At 46.5% G+C, this 27,176-nt stretch overlaps 1 protein-coding gene across 2 annotated transcripts in view; it reads left to right on the top strand.

Moving 5' to 3' along the window:
- Nucleotides 1-7,572: 7,572 nt before the first annotated feature.
- TEDC1 (tubulin epsilon and delta complex 1) overlaps nucleotides 7,573-27,176 on the top strand; it is a 92,530-nt gene continuing 72,926 nt past the window's right edge. For both annotated transcript variants that reach the window (XR_012651966.1, XM_075038379.1), the window contains exons 1-3: nucleotides 7,573-7,722; nucleotides 8,746-8,824; nucleotides 15,916-16,118. Coding sequence is in view for 1 of the 2 variants with exons in the window: in XM_075038379.1 (XP_074894480.1) it covers nucleotides 7,591-7,722; nucleotides 8,746-8,824; nucleotides 15,916-16,118 (414 nt within the window). In the remaining variant the exon portion in view is untranslated. The remainder of the gene's footprint in view (nucleotides 7,723-8,745; nucleotides 8,825-15,915; nucleotides 16,119-27,176) is intronic.

The following is a 27,176-nucleotide window of genomic DNA, read 5'->3' as shown; positions in this document are numbered from 1 at the left end:
CTATTGCTGTTCAGCCACTACCACGTCTCCCAGCCAGCCAGGGCCTGTAGGCCCCCCTTGCCCTCCCACTCCCATTGCTGCCCTTGCCAGCAGCCTTCCGGGGGTGCCAGCACCCACAGCTCCCGGTCGGTGAGACGTGGTCCTGCTCTGCACCACCGCTGGCACCCAGCCCACCCCTGGGGCACTGGGATGTGGCTTTCCTCTGTGAATGGCGCTTCAAAGCAACCTAGTGATATAATCTCGGCAGCCTTGAGTGTGCCAGTGAGATAGTGTTTACCCTCAGCATTAAAAATAATGGCAAACACAAGCCTCCTCATCCTCTGGGCTTGTGTAAGTGAGTCCAGCTGGGAAAGGGACCCATGAATTAGGCTCCTGGTCTTTCCCAACAGGGACCTGCACCAAAACATTTCAGGAGCAGCCAATTCCGGGAGCAAGGGCCCAGGCTAGAAGGGATGAGCAGGGAACCAGTGAGAGGTATGGAAAAAATAAGTGCTGCCTGGGGAGAGACTGGGGTGATCCAGCCCTCCAGCTGAAAGCCCTTTCCGTGGGCAGCGGCCGCAGCTGGGGCAGCAGGCAGCAGGCAGCATGTTGCTGTTTGCAGTGTGCTGCCCGGGGCTGCTGTTTGCTTCGGTCCCTGCCACTGATTTGCAATTTGCGGTGTAGGTGTGGTGGCTGGGGACAGCTCTCCCCGCCCTGGGTGCATGGAAGGATGCAGGAACTGTGCAAGGTCTGCGCAGCCTCAGGAAACCTGCAAAGAAGCTAAGCCTGATCCCGCAGCTGCCTCACTCTGTGCTGCGCGTGGTGGGGTTTAAAAACTGGGGGTCCCTCAAGCAAGCTCTGGGGACAAGCCCTTGGGTATTGATTCCCAAATAGCTCCGAGCATCCTATTTCTCTGCCTGCCCTGCAATAGGCAGTCCCACTGAGATGGCGTTTAGCCCCAGATAGCTGTCAGGATACTCCTCTCCGAGTGCTGTGCTTGTTTGTACGAGTCAAGCTCTCTGCCTGCTCCAGCCTTGATGCCGTGAGGTTGGGCAGTTCAGGAGCAGGTCACATCCTCAAGGAGCCTTGGTCAAAGAAAATACACGATAAATTGATTTTTTTAAAACTCGCTTTGGTCTTTGGAGAGGAAGCAGAAACAGCTGTATTGCATTTGGATAGGAAATCCGTGCCCGAGCCAGGCTCTCCCCTCTGATGCGCAGTGAGGCTCAGCAGCGGCCGGCGCGCCGGGGAGGTGGGCTGTCAGCAGACACAATATTTTCTCCATTTAATGGTAAATCTGCGTGGCCTGGAGCATGATCTGCGCAGACAGGCAGCGGTGTGGCTTCCAGCGCAACTTGTCTGTGGTGCTCTCGGCTCTGAGCACCAGCAGGACCTGGGGACGGGCAGAGACGGTCCCTTCCCTCCCAGTGTGGCGATGCCCTGGCTGTGCTACTCCTGCAACAGAGGAGATGGTGAGAGCAGGATGCTCAGGGCAAATCCCAGCTTTTGGGGGGGGAGCAGCCAAGGGATGCTGGCTCAGCGTGCCCCACCAGCTGCTCCCACCACTCTTGAGGCAGAGAGGAGACCCTTGGGAGGTGGCTGGCAGCTCCCATGTCCCACCTGGTCACCAGCCAGCAGCCACAGGGATATCGCTGCCATCACAGGTGGAGTCAGGGCATGGAGCCCCAAGGTGCCCATCTGGGACAGCAAAAGGTGTTGGGTGATGTCCAGCCTGGTGATGCCCAGCACAAAGGTCCTGTGCTTTGGTGACCTGAAACACCACTGTTGCTGACTCGGGAAGGAGCTGTGCTTCCTCTGCCATTATTTCGGAAGCTTGGGCTGAGATCAGTGAACTTTGTGGATTACAAGGTGATGGTTGCTATAAACACTATATCACTGTGACAAAAAAAACAAACAACATCACCCATTCCTCTGGCGGCTGGGTGTGGGCGAGCCCCAACACCCTGGGTAGGGAAGCAGAAGAGGTTTTGGCAAGGGACAGGAAACAGGACGGGTTCAGAAACTAAACTGCTGTTGTTCCCCACCCCGGCTCTGCGGCTTTCTGTACAGAAGAAAAAAGGAGAGGGAAGCAGAAGGGTGGCTGGGGGGTCCTTTAGCTGATCTGTAAGAGGTGGGGGTGTTGCTTCAGCCCTCAGTGAAGGCAGCGTGCAGGCAGGAGGAGCTGGCGTGGGTCACCTGGCCCTGTGTTCTCGTCCTAGCACAGATGGGACAGACCTTAATCCAAAGGGGGACAGATGTGTCCCTGCGCCCGCAGGTGACAAGGGGGATGGCTTAGGTTGGAAGCCTTACAGCAGGGTGCTGCCCTCAGCATCGCTCCCTAGGGCTGTCCTTAGCGAAAGAAGCAGCCTGGGGACAGGGCTGTGTCCTGCCAGCGTGGCTGCAGGAACCAGCTGCAGCTCACATCTGGGCTAACATATGCTGGGGAGCCGGGGGGTCTGGTTCAGTGCTGCCTCAGTGAGACGCTGGTGAGGCCACTAACGCTCCCCAGCCAGCTCAGATGGCGACACTGATGCGGCATCTCTGGAGCAGTGATTTTACGTCTCATCTGTCCAGGCTCCAGCCCCTTGGGGGCACAGCAGCCCTTGCTGCGCAGGTGAGGTCAGGCACCTGCCGTGGGGTGGCCAGCGGTTTATTTCCCTGCCGGTGTGTTTCTGCAAATAAAGCTGTGTCCTCTTCAGGGACAGGCAGGGTGCAGGCAGGGCAGGGAAGCGTGGCACAGGGGCTGCGGCTGCAGGGATTCCTGCTCTTTACTTGGTGGGGCTCAAGGGGACGAAGCTGGTCTGTAACTGGGTGGTACCCAGCTGACCACCACTTCAGATATTTTTAAGGCTGATCTGTGTTAAGCTCAAAGAGCTCTCATATCTTTTAGGTCAAGAAAGTGTCTGCCCATCTTCTAACACCTCAGAAATCTGCCTTCTTATCCAGGCAATGGTAAGAGGGACCGTGCAGCTGATGTCAGGCAGCAAGAGCTCTGCAAGCTTGTGTGGTGAGCTGAGACTTCCTGGCCCAGCTCTGCAAAGCAGCGGGTTGGGGAAGCCCCATCCCACCAGCGGAAACAGCTTTGCAGAGGTGGCAAAGAAGGGGTCAAACCTCATTCCTGATGGGGAACAACATCCCCAGCAAATACTGAAGGAGCTGAAGATACTGAAGGCAGAGGGGGTCTGGGTAAGGGAGATGGCCAGGGACAAAATGAGAAGCGGAGGAGACCATGAATCATGGTACTGGAGACTGAGGTCTAATCAGGGAGCAAAGAGAGGAGAGGACGGGCTGTTCCACCATCACGCCGTCCCCAGTGCTGATGATCCAGTGTTGGAGAGGAGCTGGGTGCAAAGAGCCCTGGCAACACTTGCCAGGTCCAGGGTGGCTTTCCCCAGCAAGGAGCCGGAGAAGAAAAGTTGGCATCAGGCACTAGAGCTGCATTTTACTGTCATGCCTCTTGTGTTATTTTCAAGGTATAAGAGCTTCACACCAAAGCCTCTGTCTTTCTTTGGTGAGTCTTGGGTTAAAGACCCAGAGAGGGAGAGGGCAGAGGGAGTTTCCCTCAGTGCAGAGGAACGTCAACAACTTGGCTAGTTAAGTAAAAAGGAAAGGGTGAAACTCCTGAGAACAGAGAATTGAAAGATGTCAGATCTTTTTTTTTCTAATCCTTCCCAATTCACTTATCATACTGAAAGTGCAGACCCTGCATCAGAGGGCCGAAACGGCAACGCCTATCTTAAGCATCCAACTACTGGGAGCTGACCTTGAATAATTCACTGTGTCCAGGAAAACCTGCACTAAAGTATTTGTGTAGCCTTTACGGTCCCTCTTGGGGACCCAGTGATCTGTAACTGTTACGTGGTGCAACTCAGCGTGTTAAATCTGTGCTAGCCATGCCAGTAATATCAGCACCCCTTGCAGCCACCAGTGAGGAGGGTGCCAGGCGGCAGCTCATTGCTCTCTGACAAGGAGATGCCTACTTGCAACCTGACGTGGCTGCTCTGAGTGTGCTGATGGCTGGACTACGACAGCAGAGATCCCAGGGTGGCTGCTCTGGAAGGCACCATCCTCTCCCTATGCAGGGCTGCTCGGCTGATGGAGATACAAGCACAGAAGTGATTCATCGTCATCAGATGCTGGGGCTGCTCCATGCCCAGCGGGAGCTGTGATCCCTGAGCCTTCCCCAGGCGGTGTGGGGCCGAGCATCGCCGCAGGCCTGCCCTGCTACGCAGGCGCTCTATGTTCACAGCCCCTGTGCTGCTCTGCTCCTTCCTGCTGGCATGATGTTCACCCTGCTGCCAGGCTGTGCCTTTTCCTGCTTGGGTTAACCTGGCGTCCCAGCGAGGGAGAGAGTGCATGTATAAAAGAGCCGTGAGGCCTTTGGGAACGAACTGGAAACATTTGCAGTAGGAAACAGCGCAGCCTGCCTGATCTGCTCAGGGTGTGAGATGCTACGACCACCCAAAGCCTCCCTTGCACAGGCAGGGAGAGCTGCTGCTCTCTGCTCTGATGTCTGCTCAGCAGCCACCGCTGCTGCGGGGAGGAGAGGCGTGCGGAGAGGAGCTCTGGCTGCCCCAAGCTGGCCGAGGAGTGTGGGAAGCACCGATGCACGACTCTGGGGCCTGGCCAAGAGACAGGCTGGCTCCTGCCTGCACCTTTACGGGGATAAAAGCATTAAAAAAACAAAAGAAAAAAAAAAAGAAAAAAGCACAAAGGGGTTGTTTTCCCAGGAGGAGAGCTCACACCTTCCTCTTGGCAGGGCTGGGCCGAGGTGGCATCAGGAAGCCGTGCTGCTGCTGGAGCGAGCAGAGATTGCCGTTATCACATACAATCTGCATGAGGCAATGGGATGCGGTCATCATCTCTGGCAACGGCCACAAACAGTGGGGCCATCTGTGGTGATGGGTTGCCATGGCACAGGCGTAAACAGGCACCCTCGGTCCCGCCTGAGTCACCCGGGACAGAAATGACCCCAGCTGACACATCGCGCCGAAAACGGGCGGCTGCGCGATATCACGTGGGTCCTAGGAACTGAGAGAGGGTGAAGTCCAGTGACCTCTCCCCAGGAGGAGCATCCCTGGCCTCTCAGCACCCGCCCGGACCTTCTCTTCCCGTTGTGGTCCCCACCGCTGCGCTCGCTGCTGGGGCAACCCGCAGCTTGGCACTTCCCAAAACTGCCTCAGTGCCCGGGCAGAGCTGGGGGGCCTGGAGGAGCAGCCAGGCGGGTTGAGCCAAGCTCTTGGAGGCTTCCGCTGGGCTCCTGCGACCTCACAGATGCACGCTCTGACGTCAGAGTGGTGTGCTGATGTCAGCCAGTCATTACTCATTTGCATCTGTCAGTCCCCATGGGGCCGGGGGTCCAGACAGGGGAGGTGATGGTGGCTGGGATGCAGCGGGGCAGGGGCTGTGCTCCTGTGGGGTGGCATCGCCATCCCTGCTGGGACAGCGTGCCAGGTCCATCACACCATCACCTCCTTTGTCTGTCCACAGCACAAGGTCCATCTCTGCGGCAGGAAACCATCGCCTTCCCATCGGCTTCTCCCACCCTGGGAAAACCGCCCAGGCAGCCGGCAGAGCAGATAAGTGGGGCCTCACATGCCGGGACTGAGCCCCCGCCGCGCCGTGCCGCGCTGGAGAGGCTGGGATTTGCTGCCTGGCGTCCAACTTGCCCGTGGCCGGGCGCCAACCCTCCGCAGCGCCAGGCGTCTTGTGTCAGCTGCGCCCACGGGGTTGCATGCCGGCGGAGCCGCGGGGCCGGGGACCAGGGGACGCCGGCCGGGAGGGCGGCCAGCCCGGCTCTGGGGCGCCATGGGGCTGGTCCGGCCAGCGGAATGGAGAGGTGGCATGGCGGGTCTCGATGTGCTGGGATGGTGTGCATCCCAGCTGCCGCTTCCATGCCAGGTGATGATGCTCCCTGGCTGAGGTCTGGCACCTTGGCCGGGGGACAGAAGCCTAGAGCGGGGGTGATGGGCAGGACCACCCACTGGTGCGTGCACGGTGCTGCTGGAGAGCCCTTGTCTCGGCAGCGGTAAAGCAGGCAGCTGCCCTGGGGAGGAAAGGCCTAGACAGAGGAATGTGTGTGGGGACAGGGATGGCTTTGAGCAGGGTTTATGGAGTGGTCAAGAAAACACAGGAAATTGGCTCCAGCTGAAGGTCCTCCTGCCTGGAGACTGCAGCAGGGACGGGAAAACAGACAAGCGATGTGTCATGGAGGGACCAGACAGCGCCCGATAGCAGCAAGGTATGAAAAGCCAAGAAGGATGCCAAAGACAGCAGAGGATTATCCAGGTCTGATAAAGCTCTGGGCAATAAAAAAAGGACTTTATGGGCTCTTGGGAACCAAAGACAAGGAACCGTATGGAGATGCCAAACCTGTTAGGAAGGAGAGCAAAGAAGCGGATAGAGATTGCTGAGCTAGAGCTGGACGAGGGATAAGGAAAAATGCTTTCCAGGCCATTAGGAAAGAAGGAGGATGTGAGACAACAGCTGCTAGAGAAGATATTTTAAAAATCCTTAAGCCTGGATAACTCACACCCAGGGGTCCTTTCAGGGCTGGCTGGAGCAGCAGCCAGGATCCGTGGGGCTGGGAGATCACTAGTGCTCGGCGTCGGAAAGGGCCGTGCTCCCCAGCACAGGGGTGGGAGGCAGGAGAGACGGCAACCAGAGGGGAAGAGTGCAAATGCAGTTCACGTTAGCACGTGGGGCTTTGCCGAAGGTCTCGTTGGACCGGTGCGATTTCTCTCCTCGTTGTGAGCAGCCGTTTGGCTGCGAGAGGCCATTCCGTAGCTGGAAGGAATTTCACGTGTTGTTTCATGGTGTTCAGATGCTGGAAAGAAAAAGGGAAAAGCATCATGTTAGATCCACAGACAGCACATTAAATGGGTTATGAACCGGGTAATTGGCCAAGAAACCATCGGTGGAGGTTTCGGGCAGGTCTTATGTACAGGGGGATCCCTGCTGTGCTGGGGGAGCCGACCAGTCTCCCTGGCACACGCCGGCTGTGGTCCCACTGTACTGCCGGCAGTGGGAATCCGTCTCAGGGCCAGGTTTTGGCCATGTCAACCCCAGCCGAGAGGTGGACTTCTTCTCTCCGTGACTCAGGCTATCTCCCAAATGGCAGAACCGTTTCTCCCCTGCCACACCCCCCCCCAAGGATTACTCTCCGGGATTGCTTCAGTTAAGAGTTTATAGGCCTGGGGACCCCGCTGAGCCGAGAGGAAGGTGGAAAGCCGGGGATCGGAGCCTATCGATCCCCTGCAGCCAAACCCACGCGTTCTCCCGTCGGCCGAGAAGCGATTCCTTGCTCTGGCAGCGGCGGAGTCGTCAGTTGAGAAAGGCCTAAGCGGCGTTTTGCCCGAAACCGGAGAGAAAGGCTCTGTGGGGCGGCCCGGCCGGGCGGCGCCCCACACGCAGCTCTGAGGCAGCGCCCCACGCGTGTCGCCCCCACGCGGCGCAGGGGCCGGCGCTGCAGTGCTCCCTCCCGGCCGCCGGGGGGCGCCGCCGCGGGCGGGCTCAGCGGAAGGGGGCGGAGGGGGAGGGAGTTCCCCGCCGCACTGCGCATGCGCCCGCCGCCCGCCGGCAGAGGGCGGGAAGCGGCGGCGGAGAAGCGCGATGAGGCGGCAGGAGCGGCGGACGGGCCGGGGGCTGCCGGGCGCTGTGGGAGCGCTGTGCCGGGCACTGCCGCCTCTCGCCCGGCCCGCTCCCGACACCCTGCGCCGCGCCAGGTTCGACCGGCCGCAGGCGGTGAGCGCGGGCCGCCGCGGGACACCTTTCGCCGGCGGCCCCCGGTGTTGACTGACGACCCCCGCCCCTTCATCCGCGCCTCCCCGGGGAGAGGAAGGGGGCACAGGGACAGGGGCAGCCGCTCGGGAACGGCCCGGGTGGGGGGACGTCTCTGTGGGTGGGCAGGGATCCCCGTGCGGGGCCGTGTCCCGGGTGGGGAGGGACGGGGACACCTGTGTGGGGCCAGGGCCTTGGGGGGGGACACGACACGGCTTCTGTGTGGGCCCCAGCTGGCTTGTCTTACGTGGCTCTCGACAAGCTCACTGCTCTTGAAAGGGTTTTATTTTGTGGTGGTTTTCACTTAAAGCGTGATATGTCACTGTGGTTTGCAGCTCCTTTCTAGTGTCGCCTGAGGTTTGCTTCCCTTTACACCGGCTTGGGTCTTCTGCTTCAGGGCTTTACAGGGTGATGCTTGTGAGGCCTCCAGCTCACGTGCAGGGTGCTCCGCTTGTTCAGTTAGCTATTTTAAGCGTTTTACGAGTGTTGACTGAAATTCCAGCTGTAAGGATCGCTGTCTCAGTTTGTCAGTGTGCTGTCCTTGTGTGGCCAAGCAATGCTTTCCCGCTCCAACTCATTGTGTGCTGCGTCTTGTTTGTGAGTTTTTGGTACTATCATGGTCAGATCTTTTCAGTGTCTTCAAGTGCTCGTTTGACTACAGGTGAGTTGTGCCATACGTGGTTATTTCAGAGCAGATATTTTGGAAGCCATGCACCTGTATGCATGTGCCTCAAAGTAGAAGTGCTTGAGTCTTGCTCTACAACCAACTTTAGTGGCCCTTCTCTTTCTGAGTGCACCTTACTGTAGGTAGCGTTCATAAGACAGCTAACACGTGAACCTGCCCGATTCAATAGTGTTGGCAGGATGCAGGTGTGCTCTTCCATGTAACAACTGATGCTCAGATACAGGTTTAATTGCCTAATTTTAAGACTAAAAATATGGCAGATATTTTGCCTGCTGATTCCCCCCCACCTCTTTCTTTTGCAGAGCCTGGATTTCTGGAGGCTGCTCTATGCTCTTCTGAAACAAATCCACGGAGGCAAATGGACACAGTCTGATGCCATAGGTAACCTAGTCAGTCTGGCTGACTGTATGATTTCCATCTGTCCCAGGAAAGTAGTGGGACTGGTTTTGTAGCACCTTTTCTTTGGCTTCTTGTTCTCTGTCAGGAATGCCCTATTTTGAATACCTGTGCCACCAACTTAACTATTGCATCACAGCTGTGCGGGCAGGTTTACTCCTCTTTGGCTTGCTGGGATGTTCTTGTGTCTGCTAGGGGCTCTTGCTTCCCTTTGACATTTTACTGCAGGTAAATCTCTGCAATGATCTTATGCGTTCTCAGCATCTGCAGAGATAATTGCAGAAGTAGATTTGTTTTTCCTTTGATTACTACTTTCCCCATTCCACATATGACGCATGATTCTGTGATTAATTTTCTATCAAGTCCTACGTCAGGGCCGTGAATTGTAGCATATGAACCATAAAGGTAATGTTTTGGATTGAAGTTCTAGACAAAACAAAAAGTAAAGTGTGTGTGATTATTTTAGAGGGACCATGAATATCTCTGTGGACAGCGCCACTACTCCAGAGAGAAGCTGAATGGAGGTTGGCTTCTTACAATGACAGAGCACTATTTACTTCATAAATGTGTGTTATTCCAAGTACAATACTACTCCCCAGACTTCTCTCTTGAAAGATGTCTATCTAGAACCCTTTCATTGTCAGAGGAAGTTTTAGGAATGGGATTGTCTGTGATGGATAAAGGTCTCCTCAGACCAAAACAACTTAAAATCCACTTTTGCCCTTGAAAGCAAAAGAAGCTAAACACACTGATTAAGCCCCTGAAGAGCTAGGAATCTGATGGCTCTGTAAATGGAGTTAAAAAAGGCTAAGCATTGTGGAGTATGGAGCAAAACTAGCATAGCTTTGCTGGTAGTTCGGCAGGCAATCAGCATGGTTCTGTGTTACTCACAGGATTGCTATTTTTCATTTGGCTGTTTTTGCTTTTCCGCTCATCCACAATCTGCTGTGTATGGTAAGTCAATTTATTGGCTGTCTTCTACAGCTTTGTGGAGGTAGTCCTGCACAAGTGCAACCTCACTGAATCCTGGCTGCTCCCATACTGATTGCTTGTAGCATTTGGAGACAGGACTTCCATGTGCATGTGGTAGGTTACTGGCTCTAGAGAGAGCAAACCCAGCCTCTGCTGGTAGACTGCGAGGTAGGAACGTGTGGTTCTGCTCAGAACTCCTGAGCTGATTTTTAAGAAACTTGTTAGTCGCAACTTGGTGATTAAAACTGAAATTCAGGTTGGAGAGCTGTACTGTTTCTCAAATTACACTAATTACCTTTGCTTGGCCAAGTGAATGAGTTGTCTACTGCGAACACAATCAATATTTTACTGTCTGTCTTCTCTGTCCCTGCTCTTGGAGCGCTTGTGGTCTTTCATGTATTTATTTCATGCAAATGAAGTGAAAGCCTTGGGCATAGGGACTAAATAACTTTCTCAGGTTTATACAGGATCCTGTTGCACAACAAAGAATTGAAACGGATTCCTCTGATCAAAGTCTAGTGCTTTAGTCTGTGGATCAGGCTTTCCTTTCTTGCTGTTTTTGTACAACCTCTTAATTATCTTAGCTAAAACAAGGAGAGCAGCAGCTGCCAGATCCCAGAGGAAGGCTGTGAAGACTCCTTTGGTATAAGGGTTACTGTGTGCATAGGAACAGCCTTCTGGCAAAGAGAAGCCGTACTCACATGGTCTTGTACCCTTTCTTTTTCCAAAGGACACATCGAACTTTGGCGTGTGGTCTGTGTGTGTTGTTGGGGTCACAGTGGTTCTTCTCACTACTCCGTAGAGTGAGACCTACATTTCAAGGACTGCATGCCAAATGTTGGGCCATTTGCAGTTGTGAGGTGTGAGAAGAAAGCAGTGTGTTGCAAGGACAGTGCTCTTACAGATGAGCATTTTGTCCATGAAAAGGACAGATTTTTCCAGAAAATTTTTCCTGGATGTGTGTAGTCCTTTTTATCAAGTGACTTGGGAAGTTGCACCCCAGTGTGTATTTCTGGTTCAAGTTAGTAGTATCCATTAGTCAGTTTTTGATCTAATCTTGTCATATAGGTGAATTTTAGAGGAGATTAAAATTTGCTTTGAATAGAACAGCTACTAGTCATTCCCTTGTTATGGTTGTGATGTGATATTGTTTAGAAAAACTTTCTGCATCATGTTTTTAAATGGTTGATGTGTTTTATTGCCTAGCTAGCAGAAAATAAAATATTCGAAAAATCACATAAAATCCATACAGTCTGATGTTTTAAAATGTAGGAACTATTGCATTCTTTGCAAAAAGAAACCAGAAACCCCACTGAAGCCTACCAGTCAGTGGTTATAAAATTCTGCAAATTACTGTTTTGGTTTCTCATTTTGGAAGAATTTTTTCTTCACACAGTAAAAAACATTTACTGTAAACTTTGGTGGGAAGCTATTAATACACTCCAGCCCCTTAAACATGTCAGAATAATGGATCTCTTGTCAGTGGAGTACGAGTCAAAGTAAGCTGTGGCATAGAACTCGGGGCGTAACCTCACTGATTAAGTCACGATTAGTAGTTTCATGCTGCTGTTTGTTCACAGAGGCTGAGAGCTGATAGACTTGGTTAACAACCTAACAACCACACCAGGTAGCAGTGCAATATGCATTTAGGTAGTTGGAAGAACTGTTTCTTTCCTGGAGTTGCAATTCACTTTTTATAGTATGGGGAAGAGGTCTGGAGCTGCAATATATTTTTGTTTGTTTGACAAATGAAGTGGAAAATGTTCTTCTGCAGCAGTAGTTTCCCATAATACCATTACCTATGCAGGTGTTTCTTGCCTGAGTGCATGAAGTAATGTATCTGTGTCTGTTCTTGTACTTGATTTAGTTCCTTTCCATCTTAGCCTGCCAGGCTAATGCATAACCCTTATTTGAATATCATGTTGTAATTCACTGAAAATATTTTGCAGGATTCATAAAGCGGAAGAGCACAGCTTGAGTATAGTTTTATGAGAGCTGAACCCTGAGGTTCATCCACAGCTTGGTCTTTCTTGCTGAACATACTTTTATAAACAGTGTGCATGGAGAAGGGGATTAGTTGGAAGGACTGTGTGGGTCTTTCTCTATAAATTGCCAAATCCTAATGGAGTGCTGTAAGAAGATGTTGTCAAAGAGGAGGTGTTTGAGTGACTGGTGTTACCTGCTATCTGAGTGATGGTTTTTCCTCTCTCAGCTGAATGTTATGGAGGAATCCATCTTGGTCTTGGGTACTTGTATAGCCTCTACTGCCATTTATCTCTCCACCGTTTCATTGTAAGCAGAGCACTGTAGAGATGAGGAAAACTAAGTGCCTTCTCTAAGGTCACAGAAAGGCTCTTTGAGCCCCAGTTCCAGCTCCATGCTTTGACCGCTCACCCACTATTCCTGCCTGATACTCACACTAATTGTACCTTCTCATGTGAGGACAAGGTGTTGCAGAGGAAGAGATGAAACAGGGGAAGATAAAGGACCAGAGCAACACAGATTCAGGTGGTGACTTATCTTGGTGGATCTGGTCCTGAGTGGTATACCAGAGCAGGAAGATGGTGATAAAGGAAAAAAACACCTAGCTTGCTCTCTGTTCCTTCTCTTTGATATGTGTTTTCTTGGGGAGCTCCATGAACTGCAGATGGCAGCATGTGATGCTTGTTTGCTTTGAAAAAGAAGGAAAGTAGGTACTGGTCTTCCTTCCTTTTGGAGTATTTCTACTTGTACCTGTTATGGCAGTTCCTTTCTTGATAAATGCACAAAGAAAAGGAAAGGACGACATGAAAACCTAGCTCATGTGAGAATGTTCAAGTGATCGAAATAAAATCTCTAATATCTGCGTGCTCCCCCTGTGTGTGAGGGATTGGAGTGCATATGTACAGCAAGATTTTTAGCAAACCACAGGCATTTCTGCCACCCTAGCATCGTGAAGGGAAGCTGCTTGTTTTTACATTCACAGGTTATGCAAAAAGCAAATGGAGCGATTTAGGTGTTTGGGTTTCCTTTTTGTGTCTTTAATGCAGAAACAAGCTAGGTTTAAAACCATTTGTCCAACTGTCACGTGTCTCTGCAGAAGCTCTGCTATGCAAAACGCTCGTCCTGCAAAAAATCAGTAGCTCTGCACTGTCATGTCACCTGCTTAATCATGCTCCTGATCTTGTTTTTTATTCTTCAGTCATGATTAATGTCTTTGTCAGGAATTCATCTGTAGCTTTTACATGGCCAATCATGTATTCCTGCTCCTACTGCTGAATGAAGATGTGTAGTAATCTGTGTAACTGTTTCAGCTGTGTATTTGGACTGAGGAGCACTCTTGGATATAGGCATCTCCTTAGGGATCTGCACTCTTGTTTCCCTAAGTCCTAAAGTTGGTCAAACAGTGCAAACAATATACCTTCCTCTGGTTTGTCAAGGTGCAAAGGGCTTGGTGGCTCTTTATGACTACCAGTTCCTTCCAGCCTCAGCTGAGCTGTAGCAATGTACTGCTGCTATAGGGTTACGAGCACAGGTCAGCTTATAGCTCCTCCCTGTGACTTGGCTTTGTATTACTTTTGGTGGATAAGAATCCTTTAGTGATTTGCAAATCAAGTTAAATCAGCCACTTTTCATTGTGAGAGTCTCTTGTAATTAACAAATTCTTTTGCAGAGCAACAGGATTTTTTTTCTTGTTTTGTGTTTTGAAGTTGGTCATTATGTGGGTTTTGAGCTTCAGCAGTCGATGCCAGACAAAGAAAGATTACGATATGTGTCAAAGCTAAGGGATGTTTTTACCACAAGTGGCAAGGAGCCGGCAAATGAGTATGTAATGTGAGGAATTGGTACGTTAATTAAGGACAGCAGTGACAATCTCTGATTGTGCGAGGTTTGTACTTCAGGTTATTTTTGTGTGTGTGAGCGTGTACCTTTTTTATGAAACCCTTCAGAGATACTGAAAGGTTATACTGGGGAAGGGGAGCAGCTTTCTTCCTTACTTTGTAAGAATGCCTAAACTGGATTAAACTGAAGGTTCTTCTAGCTCCATCCAGCTGTGGCAGCTGTCAAAAGTGGATGCCCAGGGGAAAGGAAAGAGCAAATATAGAAGGATGCTTTCAGGGGAGTATTCTTTCAGCCTCCAGTAATTTACATCTCAGACTTTCCAAACCAGGGAGGATATCTTTGTATTTCATAAACTTCCATGAACTCCTGTTCTGTAAATCCAGTTCCTCCTTGAGCCTGTGTAACTCTCACTGTCCATAGTGTCCCATGGCCAGAAATTTCAGAGCTTTGCTGTATTTTTGAAGAACATCTCTTTAACTTGTTTTGACTCGCATGCTTGCTAACTTTGTTTGGTGGCTCACAGTTCTTGTATTGAATGTCATGCAAACGGATTATTCCCTATTCACCCATTCCACAGCACTTGTGTTTTTAAAAAGTTTTGTCATATCCATTCTCAGTTGTCTTCTCAGCCTACATTGTCAGTTCTTACAATGAAGCAGTTCTGTACTTATGATCGTACTTGTCCTTTCTCTTTGTTTTTTTCCAAGTTGTCTGTAGCCTTTTTGGGACTGAAGAAATAAAATAATGCTAGCATGTATTTAAATCCCTTAGTGCTCTTGGTCACGTTGCTTTTGAACCTGGTCAGACCAAACTCTTGGATGGCCCATGAAGACACCAAACAGACTGGATGAGACCCAATGAATTTGAGATGTGGGGTCACAGTGGATACACACAACAATATGATGTTGTTCCCTGTATTCTGTTTAGTTTCCTTTCTAGGTTTCTCACATTCAGTTTGCTCTTGGATGCATATGAGAAGCAAGTGTGATATTATAATGAAAAATCTTACCATCTAAGATGGTGTTCCTGAGTCCAGTGGTCAGCTCCAAGCCCATTGCTGTGTCAGTAAAGTTAGGATTGTTTTTTCCCTTGTGCGCATAATTTTTCATTTTTCCTAAAAAGAATTTAATCTGTCATTTTAAAGCTTGGGCTCATTAAGTTCTGCAGTCCTTCACAATCTGCCTGCATTCCTTACTACTGAGTGATATCACATCAGCACCAAATTTTCTGTCACTATCACATTGTCTGTGTGTCATTTTGAGTTGGTTTAACAGCAGCTGTTTAGCACAGAGCCCTCACGTGAAACCACCATTTGTTCCTACCCTCTGGTTCTTGTCTGCTAGGCACTTGTCATTGATTCAAGTGCCTTTCCTCTCCTTCCACACAGTGGCTTAGTTTCTTTGTGCTAGTTGAATCCCACTGGGAAGTCTGAATGTCCTGCATTGGTTGAATCTTCCTTCACCACTTGCTTGTTGTTGCCTTTGGAGAACTCCAGTAGCTTTTTGAGCAGGACTTCCTTTTACAACAACTGTTGGTTCTTCCCCAGTATGTATTGTTTATCATTGTGCCCCCTAATTATGTTGTTTATTATAGTTTTGACTTAGTAGAGAGCTGAGGCTTACTGGTCAGAACCTTTTTTAATAATAGTTTTCTCTGTGTTTCCTCAGTATTTTACAGTTCTGTAGTGCTTGTCTTGTAGCTGTCAGGTACCATTTGCTGGTGTGAAGGAATATGGATCAGAGCATTCCTGAGAATTAAATAGTCCATGTGGTCTGGTATGCAGTGCTGTGTGCTGCATTATCTCTGCCTGTTCACTGGTGCTCAGAGATTTGCAGCAGGCCGTGAAAATCCTATCTCTAAATTCCAGTTTCATTCAGGAGTAAAGTGACTCAGAGTGTTTACTAATTCATAGCATGCTTGGTGGCTCATAAAAAATGAATAGGTGAATTGGAGTCTTGTTATAGTGGAGATGGCTATTTACCTTTTTTGCCTTTGTTAATCTCCAAGAAGCCATTACTGGCCTTGATCTCAACTTTGAATTTCTTCTTTTCCCTTAGTGGTAGTTCCTTTAGGTCAGAGTGGGGCAGCATAAGGAAGGCTTTTACCCTTTACCTCCTGTCCTTTATCAGTTTTTGATAAAGACTGTAGTTTCCGCTGTCCTCCACTAATCTTAGGCTTGAATAAAAATCTTGCTCTCAGAGGCGGCAGCAGTTTCTGGAACTGAATGGGTAAATGCATTGAGTAGTGCACTGTGTTATTCTTAATTGTTTTCTTCTTTTCAGATAACCAAATTAGGTTTGTAAAATCAGCATTGTGGTACCATGGCTATGGCAGGCCAGAACTCTATCGGCTCCCCTCTGACGGCTCAGCGGGTAGTCGGGAGCTGCTGCTGGCGTTTTCCTGGCTGCTGCACAGACTCAGCCTCTTGGAGCAGCTTTTGGCTCGGAACAGAGTAAAGACAGGGGATGAAACCTCTGTGTGCACGGTGAGCATGTTTGTGTCCTTCCACCTTATCTGTCCATAAATAACGTTCTGTGACAACAGCTGTGTTATCACTAGTGTGTAATGTGTAGTATTTCGGCACTTTTACAAATAAATGCTGTATCCCAGGGTTAGAAATACTTAAAGGGGCCAGCACCTGGAACCTGTTTTCTTTCCCTTCTCTAAACTTTCTGTGTGCAGGTGGTCTGGGTTCCTTCTCTTTCTCAAACTCCCACCCCCGCCTGAATTCCCCGATTTTTATTTCCAGTATAGGTGAGACCACTGTGGAAGAGTGCAAGTAAGTGAATGTCTTTGATCTTTGTGCTTCTGAGTTTTGTGCTTCCAGACTGTAGCATGGGTTGTTGAACAGTGTAGGCAAACAGGTTTGCTGTGAGTGCTGGGTATGTTGGCACTGGGTAAAGCAAGTAATCCGAAGGAATATAGTACTTTTCAAAAACTTCAAGATCTCACATGGCACCTTCTGCTCTTGGGGTAACTAATGACCTTGTAGCCTCCTTGAGAGAACAGTGGGGTATGTTGTTGTGTTTCCATTAATAAAAAGATGTTAGCACCTAGAAAGCCTGCTCTGAAGTAAGCTAAGGATAGCTGTTTGTCTGCTTTAGCTGCAATACATATATGTGATTTAAAAAAATAAAAAAGGCAAAAATCCCCACAAAAACACAGTCTAGTAATGTTTGGTAATACTGCTTTTAAAATCTGTTCCTTGCATTTAAGACCGCATGCACATGTTACTGTATAGATAGTTGCTCTGGAGCATAGGCTGAGAAGCTCAGGAGAGAAGGTGATGTTTTTCCATGTTTATATTTTGTTTGTTGCAAAGAAACTGTCACTGCTCTTAACAGGTAAGGTAGGGTGAATTTAAACTGATCAGTGCAATGTGTTAGTGTGACCAAGGCCTTTCTAGATGGTTGTGAGTTTGTTCTAAGTCATCTTCATCTGGTCAGATGTTAATTACTGGTCAGCCTGGTGCAAAATGACAGGCTCACAGGATTGTCTCATTTTTTGGCAAAGGACATTGTAGGTCAGAAACCTTACCTACCTGCTGATATCTCATAATGTCTAAGACTTTGTGGTCTTCATGGTCATGTATACGTGCTCGCCTAGACTGTAGGCTGCCTGGTTTTCTGGAATCTTTCTGGGGACAGGAAAGCGAGAGTTTGGAAAGCTACGATATGGATACAGTGTCTTCGAAAGGATAACACTTGTACAAACGAAAACAGTTAAAAGGGAAGAGTCACCTTTGTAACACTATTAACAGTATTTTGAGAAAAGGGACCTCTCTTGCTATACTACAGTTGTTTGCTGCACAGAATAGAGAGCACAAGAGGTCATGCTTGGTGCGCTGCGTCTGACTGGTGGTGCCCTCCAGTGATGTGAAGGGTGCCTTGAGACTTTAGGAAATACACACTTCTGGGGAATTTTTACTTTCAACTTCTCTTACCTTTTTCTTGTTTTTCTTGTCTGGTAGCAGATTATTTTTTGTGTCCTTAATTTCTATTACAAGAGAGCGATAAATGAAGTGTAGCAGTGACATGAATTCAGGCAATGGGGCAGTCCCTATGTTTCTTTCTCTGAAGGTCTTACATTTTGCATTTTCCAAAAAGAGATGAAAGAACTATGGTAATACAATGTTATCTCTTATGGCCACACAGAAGCACACTGAGAAATTTATTGCTGTGCCTTTCACTGCAATTCTAACCTGCTCTACCTGTGTTTCTTAAAAGACCTGGAATATGTATTTCACGTTTTTATCCAATAACCGTCCGAAACAGTGTTTGGAAAGGTTTACAGGTCTGGAAAATTTTTTTCAGTACACCAGACAAAAATTTGTAGACTGGGAGTTGGAGTTAGCATGTGTATATAAAGCTCATTGTATTAATGGCAACATTTCTTGTATGGTGTTCATCTAGCAAGTTTTCATGCTCCAGTAAAAACAGATGTTCATGAGGAAAAAATGATAGAATGTAGTTACAGCATAACTAGTGTGTTTTGTGATTCTACATCACAAGAAAGTTAAAACAAACAGAATTTTGAGGGAGAGGTCGTATCTTTTACTTGATCAGCTAGGCATTACAAAACCAATATAGTCATCCAGTAAGACCCAACCAAATTAAGATCTAGGCATGCATGGTTAAAGATGTAAGGAGGTAATGGTGGGTGAGAAGGAGAAGATAGGTGGGTCACACACCTCATTTTGGTTAGTAAGTCAGTTCCTTGTAAACCACGTATGAAAGCCTGTTGTCTGTTGCATAGAAGTGTGGTAGTTTTGTTATTGTTATATACTGTTACTTGATAATTGTTGTTATTTTATGGGATACCTTCATGTGGCAAAGTCTACTCATCAGTCAGACAGCATTCAACTATATAGCCTTTAAAATCATAGTAAGAAAGGAGGAAAGTGAGGTTGTCAGTTTGATACCTGACATCTTGTGAGTTAAAGTACAGCTTGAACAATTGGAAGTACTGGAACTTTCACTCTGGGAATGCTAAATACCAGGCACTTGTGATACTTAAGCTGGAGTGTTTGAAGATGTGTAACAAAGTGTAAAGGCATTGCTAAACATGCCAGAGATGTAGTCTCTGCAGTTGTAACTCTCTTCTATTTAAGTAAATTAAAGGAAAAAGGTAAAAGGAAGAAGTAAAAAGCTTCACTAGAGAAAGATCTCTCTCAAAAAAAAAAAAAAAAAGAAAGAGGAGGAAATGGTCTTTAAAACAACTGAAATTCTCAGCTGAGAAAGAACTTGAAAAATATATCCACCACATGGAGTCTTTTTTTTTTTTTTTTTTAAATGATTACAAACAATTGAAATTTTTGTCCTGAAATGAAAATGTTGCAAAACAAAAATCCATGAAATAGTATTTGGTTCTGTGCAATGCTGAGATCTCTGCCAAAATCAGCAAAGTGTGAAAGCCAGTACTTACTGGCAAAGCACATCTGTTGGTCTACTAGTGAGAACAAATGTGAAGAAAATCCTTACCCTTTGTCTTCATCTAAAAAAATGGGACTCTCAAGAACTGTAGGCATGGCTGTAGTTCAAACTGATATTCATGTGCTTTGCTTTTAAAATTTTGTCTGAAATCCACAAAAGTGGACAGGGTCTGTTGTAGGAAGAAGAGAGAATGCAGCTAATCCCTAAATTAAGGGTGCAATCATGTTCTGACTATTCTTTCAGCCTAAGTTTGAAACAAAGCCTACAGCCTGCTAAATTGCTGATAATATGCCAAATACCCAACATATCAAGGGCCAATTAAATTAATTCCTTTCATTTCATTTCAGATTACCATTCTCTGGCCTTTTTTTCTTTGCAGTTCCTTAGCAACACAGTTTTCTTCCCCTGCAAATTGAACACTTCCATCAGCTCTAAAGGATTTCAGGCCGGTTATTTATAGAGGGACAAGGGCATTCATGACAGATGATGGACACGGAGCTCAGCTGCTGCATGGAATTCATAATCTCAAGATTCTGAGCTGGGGAAGGCATCCACAAGCTTGCTTTTACATGCACTTACATCTTCAGAATCCTAAAATTATAAACTAAACAGTGGTGAAAGCATGAGGGAAGGGTTAAGGTGGTAGGAGGTAGTGTTTAATGTGGCTAATGTGATTAAAAACATAATCTTGAGGTAGTTGTTGGTAAGGACAGGTAAGGTTAGTAGCCTAGGATGGTTATATGGGTTGACTGCTTTTGTGTGTTAGGTAAGAAAATCGTGCAGGGCACCTTGTCTCATGTGGCCTCCAGCTCATTTTTTTTGGAAGGGCAGTGCTGCAGTCTCTCGTGAGCCAGGGTACTGTGTGTCTGCTGCAGGATGCCCCAATGAGCAGGACTGAAGGAGCCACTGCTCTCTCTAGCCTTCCACTCATGGATCTCTTCCAGTATGTGAAATTTATAAACTGAGAGGGAAGACAGTTAAAAGAGCAGACTGGAACCTGTGTTGCTGTGCAGGAGGAACAGGAGAGGGAAGAGGGGATTGATGGTGCATGTCAAACTCTAGTACCTGGCTGTTGTAGTGCAAGTCCCTTCTCTGAATTTACTGTGCTGATCTGTCAGGAGGTTGGTGACTCCAGAGGCAGTAAGTGAAAGTTCAAACCTTGCATTGGTCAACTGTTTAAAAAAAAGTAATCACTAATTCTATTAGATCTATAAAGACTGAAGTACCATCTGAATTGGAGGTTCACGTCGATTTACTGAAGTGTCCACTTGGGAATTCTCACCTGTTGTTATTGCCTTAAAGCACTTGGTGATTAATTGATGGACATTGTCTTCAAAGGCTTTTTACGCTCATTGTGGATCTCTGTCTCAAATATGCACTGCCATGATGTCAGTCTTAACATCTTTTGTGGCTTTGGTGATCATGTACAGGCAGATTATTCTCAAGTGCCATTCATTGATTTCTATTTACACATGAAAATCCTAGAGTGCAAAACACATCTGAAGACCTGTAGGTGAAACACTATCCTTCACTGAACTTGTAAGGCAGACCTGGGGAGTTCTCGTATTCTCTCTCTCTCTTTGAGAGGCAGATAACTGCTTGATATGAACCTACCTTTTTAGCACACTCGCTATTTGACTAAATTTTTTTTGCCTCGCTTTTTAAATTTTAGTGATATCATCACAGCTTTCTCCAAATCTATGATGGTTTGTGCAGATAATAGCAGTACTCTGTGAGCATCTATTCTTTCTGTTTCCAGGGAGGAATACTGCCTGTACTGGTATTATTTCTACAGCTGAAATTAATCTATGTGTGCCTCGTAATTTAATTATGTGTGGAGGCTGTTGAGTTTTTTAGATGGGGGTAGTGATGTTATATCCCTCATTATCACCAGACTATGTTGTACGTTGGTTCCACTAATTCCCTCTGCCTGCTTCTTTCCCTCTGAGTGAAATTGGATGCCCCTCGCCTTTTGAGAATTTATCGTAATCAGCAAATAGAGCTATTATGGCTATTGTAGTTGGAATTCATGCGTGTCTCTAGCATGCCAAAGCGAACTCAGTTTAATTACTTCTGGTGGGGAAAAATGAAACTAAACATGCCTTCTGACTCTCAGGTTTGCAATTTGATTAATCTTTTGTTTGTCACGGTCTAGTTTGGCTCACTGGCTATTTCCAATATAGTGTAAGGCTTGCGCTTGGTCTAATCTTGTTGATGAAATGCCTTTCTCTTACAGAAATCTTGACTGTCACTACTGTTCCATAAACCATGTTATTAGAGGAAAGTGTTAACGTAGCAGCCAAGCTTGATGTTCTCCCCAGCAGAAAACCAGGAAACCTTGGGCGCTAGTGTCAGTAAATATAAATTTTCTGGTTTTTTTTTTTCCCTCTTCACCTATTCCAGTGGAGGCGGAGGAGGGAATTTTATTAACCTATTGATTCTGACTCAGAAGCATAATTACTTTCCAGATCTTTATGGGCTATATTAGTCTGTCAGCCTTCATTTTTTGATTTCGCTCCTTTATTCCCTGTGCTTACACTTCTATACTCTTTGTCCTCCTGTCTTCCTAATAACACTCAGCATTTATCTTTTTGCCCTTTTTTTGCTACTATTGTTGCTGTATTCAGTAGCTGCTAAGGAACACTTTTTAGAAGCCACCCCTGAAACCTGAACGAAGGGCACAGGATCCCTAAAGTTTCTCCTGCAGAATTTCCCTCACCTCACTTTTGCCAACAAGCAGTGCTGCTTTTCTCGCGGCAGCCTTATGTGTTTGGTGTGTGCTTCACCCCTTTCCACGCCACCTCTGCGGGGGTAGCACCAGGGCTGGACCTTTGCAGCTTGCTGGGCTCCTGTGTGGCTGTAAGTCTGTTGTAGCAGTCTCATTACACTGCTGCCCAACCTTCTAAAGGCTTCTACCAGAAACTAAGGGAGAAAAATGCTTGAATTTTGCTTTTCTGCCTTTTGTACTTTTTTAAGTCACCTCCTGAATAGGTAACTATTGAACCCTGAAGTGTTAATTTTTGTCTTCAGTTACTGATGTTGCCTGTAGGCTAAAACATATTTTGTGGTCAGAGGTGATTAAATTAGGAATATGTTTTGCCATACAAGAACTGGAGCACATTTCAGTTTGAATTCTTGAAATGCATTTTGTGTGTGTGTGTGTGTTAAAGCATGTTACAGGTGATAGCTGAAATTGTCTCCCTGTCATTCTGCATGTGCATATGTACATGCTATTACCTCTGATCTTTTGTGGTTTTTTTTTTAATTCCATCGGACTTTTCATGGAAAACAATTTCCTGTGGTGCACTGGAAAATGTGTGGTAACAATATTTATTTCTGCCTGACACAGTGAATACACTTTTAAGAGTGGTTTTTTTTTTTTTTTTTTGACAGCGTGTCAAGGTAAAATGCTCTAAAAGAGCGGTCTAAAACGATCAGAAAGGCTTATAATTTATTGAATCTGCTGTTTCTCTGGTAATGTCTGAATTCAAGTAAACGCAAAATTTCTTGAACCTGACATTAGAGCTGGTGTGTTCTGGATGGGGTTCTACCAACAGACACTGGAGTCACTTGAGCTTTCATGTGAGGAGAAGATGATGAGGACTGGCGTGCTGATAGGAAGGCTCAGCATGGTCATACTGGTACTCCGTACTTTGCTGAAATCCTGTGTAGGGGGCTCCTTCCTTGTCTGTTGGGGAAACAGAGTGATTTTGAGAGGTTTTAGTGCCTCTCCTGCCCTCAAGTGGTGGGGAGCAGCCAGTACCTTTGTTACTTTCTGGTTATCTTTGCTCTACGGCCTTTTGATTTAAATGAGAACATCCTCTGCTTTTGGTGTCCCACTTTAAGTGATCAGGGTCTAACTCTCATTGGAGGATCTTTTGAAATTAAGCACTTTGTCCTCAGGAGGACAAACAAAAGGAGTGTGCAAAGAAGGGCATGGCAGGCCTTCTACATCCTCTCCTAGAGGGCAGTTACTGTTTCTTCTCCTGCTGGCCTCTTGCTTCAGATTTGCTGCTGATGTAGCATGCTGCATCTTTTGCTCTTCACTGGTTACCCCCCTGTTCAGCAGCTTGCCACAGTGGAGCAAAATGTATGTGGGCAAGCAGGGCTGTAGCTGCAGGCAGAGGAAATGCAGTGCAAGACATTATCTATCCTGCATTTCTTGAGCCCTGCAAAATGTGGTGCTCTGTGAGTTAAGGTCTATCCTGCCATGTGTTTGTTTTAGTATATTTGGTTTCCATGTTTGTCTGAATACATGATGCAGTGAGCTTTGGGATTTAAATGTTATTTTAAAACCTTGCAGCTCCAAAGATTAGGCAGTGCTGCTGTGCTCTTTTAAAGGCATAGTGCTTTTGCTCTATGGCAGAGCTCTTAAGTAACCTCCTGCATGAGTGAGGAGGGATGGGATAAGGGACTGACTTGCTCTGGTGCCTCAGGCCTGTGGCTACTGCCAGACAGGTTTGTTTGAACAAGGCAGGAATGGGTAGAAGCTGTGTTCACATTTTCTGTCTTCCCTCAGCACCTTCTCTTTTTCACTCTTTGCCAAGAGTGAGCTTTTGGGAGTGCTGTTGTGAGTAGTAATTTTTACAAAAGGCATTGAAATTTAAAAGCTAAAAGGCCTTGCGGAAACACAGGTTTTTACTTTTTTTTTAATTGCTGAATATGCTTCGAGCATAACTTCTATGTTGTGAACACTTATGTTTGTGGAAAACATTCTTCTGTGCAAATATCTGAATATTTAATTGGTATGTGCATCATGTGGGAGTGGGTTCTTACACCATATATCTTTCCATGCATACGTCTAATCTGGATCCTGCCTTGTCTAGGAGGAAATCCAATTAGTATTGTTGATAGTGCTGCTAATGAAAATAGTGTTGTCCTTTTTGCATTCATCTGTTCAAATTGTTCCCTTTCACATTTTCCCCTCCTGCATATAGATATATGGCTGTATTAATTAAGAAAGCATGTCTGATACTGTTATTTCTGGCTATGGTGTTTAATTTAAAAAAAAATTATGCTCTGTTTAAAGATCTGTAATTACACAGCTTAACATATGTTATGTCACATCAAAACCATTGTCTGAATTATGAGCGGTTCAGAATGAGCGCTCAGTAAAAGCTGCAGAAGCACTTTATTGGCTTGATTTATGTGATTGCTTTGCTGTTCCTGAGTCCTGCAGTGAGGGATCTAGATATGCTCCTTCCCACCTTTGTGATACCAGGCTGCATGCTTAGTGTAGTTAAGATTTGAGTAGTACCCGAGAATAAATAGTTTCTGTCTATACCCAGATTAACTCAGGTGCAAGCGAGTAGTGGGCTGGGGGCATGCATTGGAGGTTTCAACTGGCAGTTGCTTTATTTTGCTCTGCTCATGGATTGATGTCAGGGAGTTGACTTAACGCACCTATCCATGGGTTAAACGTGTTATCCATGTTCCAGTAGGGTTGCTTCTCCATGGGAAGAGCAGCAAGCTGTTTGCTGGCTGTCCAGATATGGAAGCAGAGAGCCGATCCTTGGCAGGATTTGGAAGATGTCCGGGGAAGAGCCGCAGCACGCCGGGGATGAGCTGGCAGTGGCTGGGGTCTGTCCTTTACCGACAGGTGGCAGCTCGTAGTCAGAAAAGAGCATCTCCTGGGGAAGTAGCCCTGCCATAGCCTTGTTTTTACAGCAACGCAGGCAGCATAGGCCTTTTTATTTCCATTGTGTGTACAGGGCATAGTCAATTTATTAAGGTAAGAATTTATAAGCATTAAGATAGCTATATGAATTGAAAAAGTACAGAAAGTGTAGAAGTGTGATGGAGTTGCACGACAAAGGGTTTTCTTTGCAGTACTGCTTGTGGCAGATTGGAAGATCTCCACTGAATCTGCAAGGAATTTTGCTTTAAAACAATTTTTGGAGTTTGTTGAATTCAAAGTGTATGAACAGAGCAAGCTCTACAGCATACCAGGTCACTAAAATCCTCAAATGGGGGCAGTAGTGCAAAAAATGCTCCCTTCTCATATGTCTACAAACACATTGATGCTTATGTTGTTCTTTGATAAACTATTTACGTGGTTAAGTACTTGTTTAATTATCTTGATCCACTGTTGGTAGAACTGCTCTCCGATTTCCAACAACACGGGATTGCTTTGTATTTCAAACCAAAAAGAAAAGCTTTATTTCTGCTATAAAAGTTGAAACTTCTTAATCTTTAATTTATTCTGTTTAAATGTGTTGCATGCAAGTTGTTTGCTCAGATGTATGGAATGTGAATGAAAATTGATATATCACCATGTCTTTTTTCACACCCTCCTTTCTCCCACCCGTTATTCTTCTAAGTACATTTATATCTGATGGCTTTTTTCAGTTCACTGTGTTTCATGAATCTGACTTGTCTGTTGAGAGCACTTCTGCCACGAGGACTGCGTTGGCCTTTTTTGCACTTGCTTCATTGTCTAACCACAAGTCCATTCACACGTTTTGAGAATGATCTGGCATCTTTTTTCATAACAATTGGACTTGAAATAGCCTGGGGAGGAATGTTTAAGGAAAAACTGGTGTGGTGTTGGAGACCGAATTCTAGGCTGCCTTGCAAAAATTTTAAATCTATGCTCTTAGGACATAAGCCATGTTTAGCTCTGACTAAGCTAGAGATGTATTTATGAGCTTGGGGTAGCTTTTGTAGTTTGTGAGCTGCCTTAGTTGGGATGGCGATGTGTGGTGTCCTGGAACATGTATTTATTATGGGGCTTAGCTGGTTATTTGCTTGCATCTTTTCCCACAGGAGAGCTGGGTTTAAGTTCTGCCTAAGTGTGGGCAGGATGATAGTTCAGGAACTGGCTTGAAGAGAGTTCATGTAAATATATGCATGTCACCTTCATCAGGCTTGTGCTTGCTTTTCTGAGTCTTGCTAAAAAATGGATATAGAGATCTTCTAACAGCAGTACTTTGAGCTGTTAGGACAGAAAAGCTTGTTTGGAATGAGTTACAGTGGAAGTGGAATTGAGGGCTTTCACTCTAGCTTCTGCTTAAGTTAAGCTAATCGCAGGTGCTCTGGCCAGTCCACATCATCCAGTTTGACAAGACTAGCTCTCGTACCGCCAGTGTAATGGGAAAAGACTCTGAAACTGCAATGAGACTATCAGTACATGTTGATGCAGCTTTTGTACTGCAAGCCTGTGACACCATTCTTTAGCTGGAGTCCATGTGCCTCCCTTCTCTAAAACAGAATCAAAAAGAAACATTAATTGCAGCAAACAGTTTACAAGTAAAAAGCTTTTCTGGTAAGTGGCTATGAAATGATCTCTTCCAGAGCTGGTGTGGAGCATTCCAAGTGCGGGGAGGCCATTGAGAGCCCTGGGTAGTTGCCTTGGCTGCTCTCTCTATGACTTTGACTAAATAATATGCACTTCTGTATCTCAGAAGTGAATGTAGGTGTGTACCCATATCGCTGCATAGATTAGATAAATTCACAGTGATATTTGGAGCAAAGGCTCTAGCTTGGGCTGGTATTTTAGTGATTTTTCTCCCACTGGGAGAGCAGTAAATAGTCTTAGATTGTAAAGATGGGACTAGAAATTGAGGTCACAGTATAATATGCAAGACCTTTTTTTTTTTTACCTTGTTTACTTTATGCGAGGCTAAGTATTTCATAGCAAAAGTAAATTTTTTGTGCAGTTTGTGAAATAAATAAGAGAGATCCTGTTAAAAAATGCATTGCCTGGCTTCCTTATTTTAATATTAATAAGGCAGGTTGCTACAATAAAATTAGCTCTGCATGGTGTTTGTCACTGTACTGCCAAAGCAATCGAGTCTAATGCCATTCCTTCCTGAAATGAATCCCCAGGACAGCAGTATTTGTGCTGTTCTGAAACCTCTAACCAGGGAAGTTGGAGTTGAACCGTAAATTATGGAAAATGCAGATTTTAATCTGGGAATCCCAAGACTGTCTTTGGCCTTGCGGCTTTCTGGCTGCTTATCTGAAGTGTTTTAATGTTGTTTACACATGCGTTTTCTCTGCTGTAGTGCCTAATACCCAATTGCTTGGCTCATCATGCTTATTGACAACTCAGTAATCATATCTGTATGGTTTCGTAGTCCAGAAACCTCTCCTCGTGGGGGTAAGACAAT

The sequence above is a fragment of the Buteo buteo genome, chromosome 10 (assembly GCF_964188355.1).
Source record: "Buteo buteo chromosome 10, bButBut1.hap1.1, whole genome shotgun sequence".
Classification (NCBI taxonomy): domain Eukaryota; kingdom Metazoa; phylum Chordata; class Aves; order Accipitriformes; family Accipitridae; genus Buteo; species Buteo buteo.
This window is presented reverse-complemented; position numbering and strand designations above follow the sequence as displayed.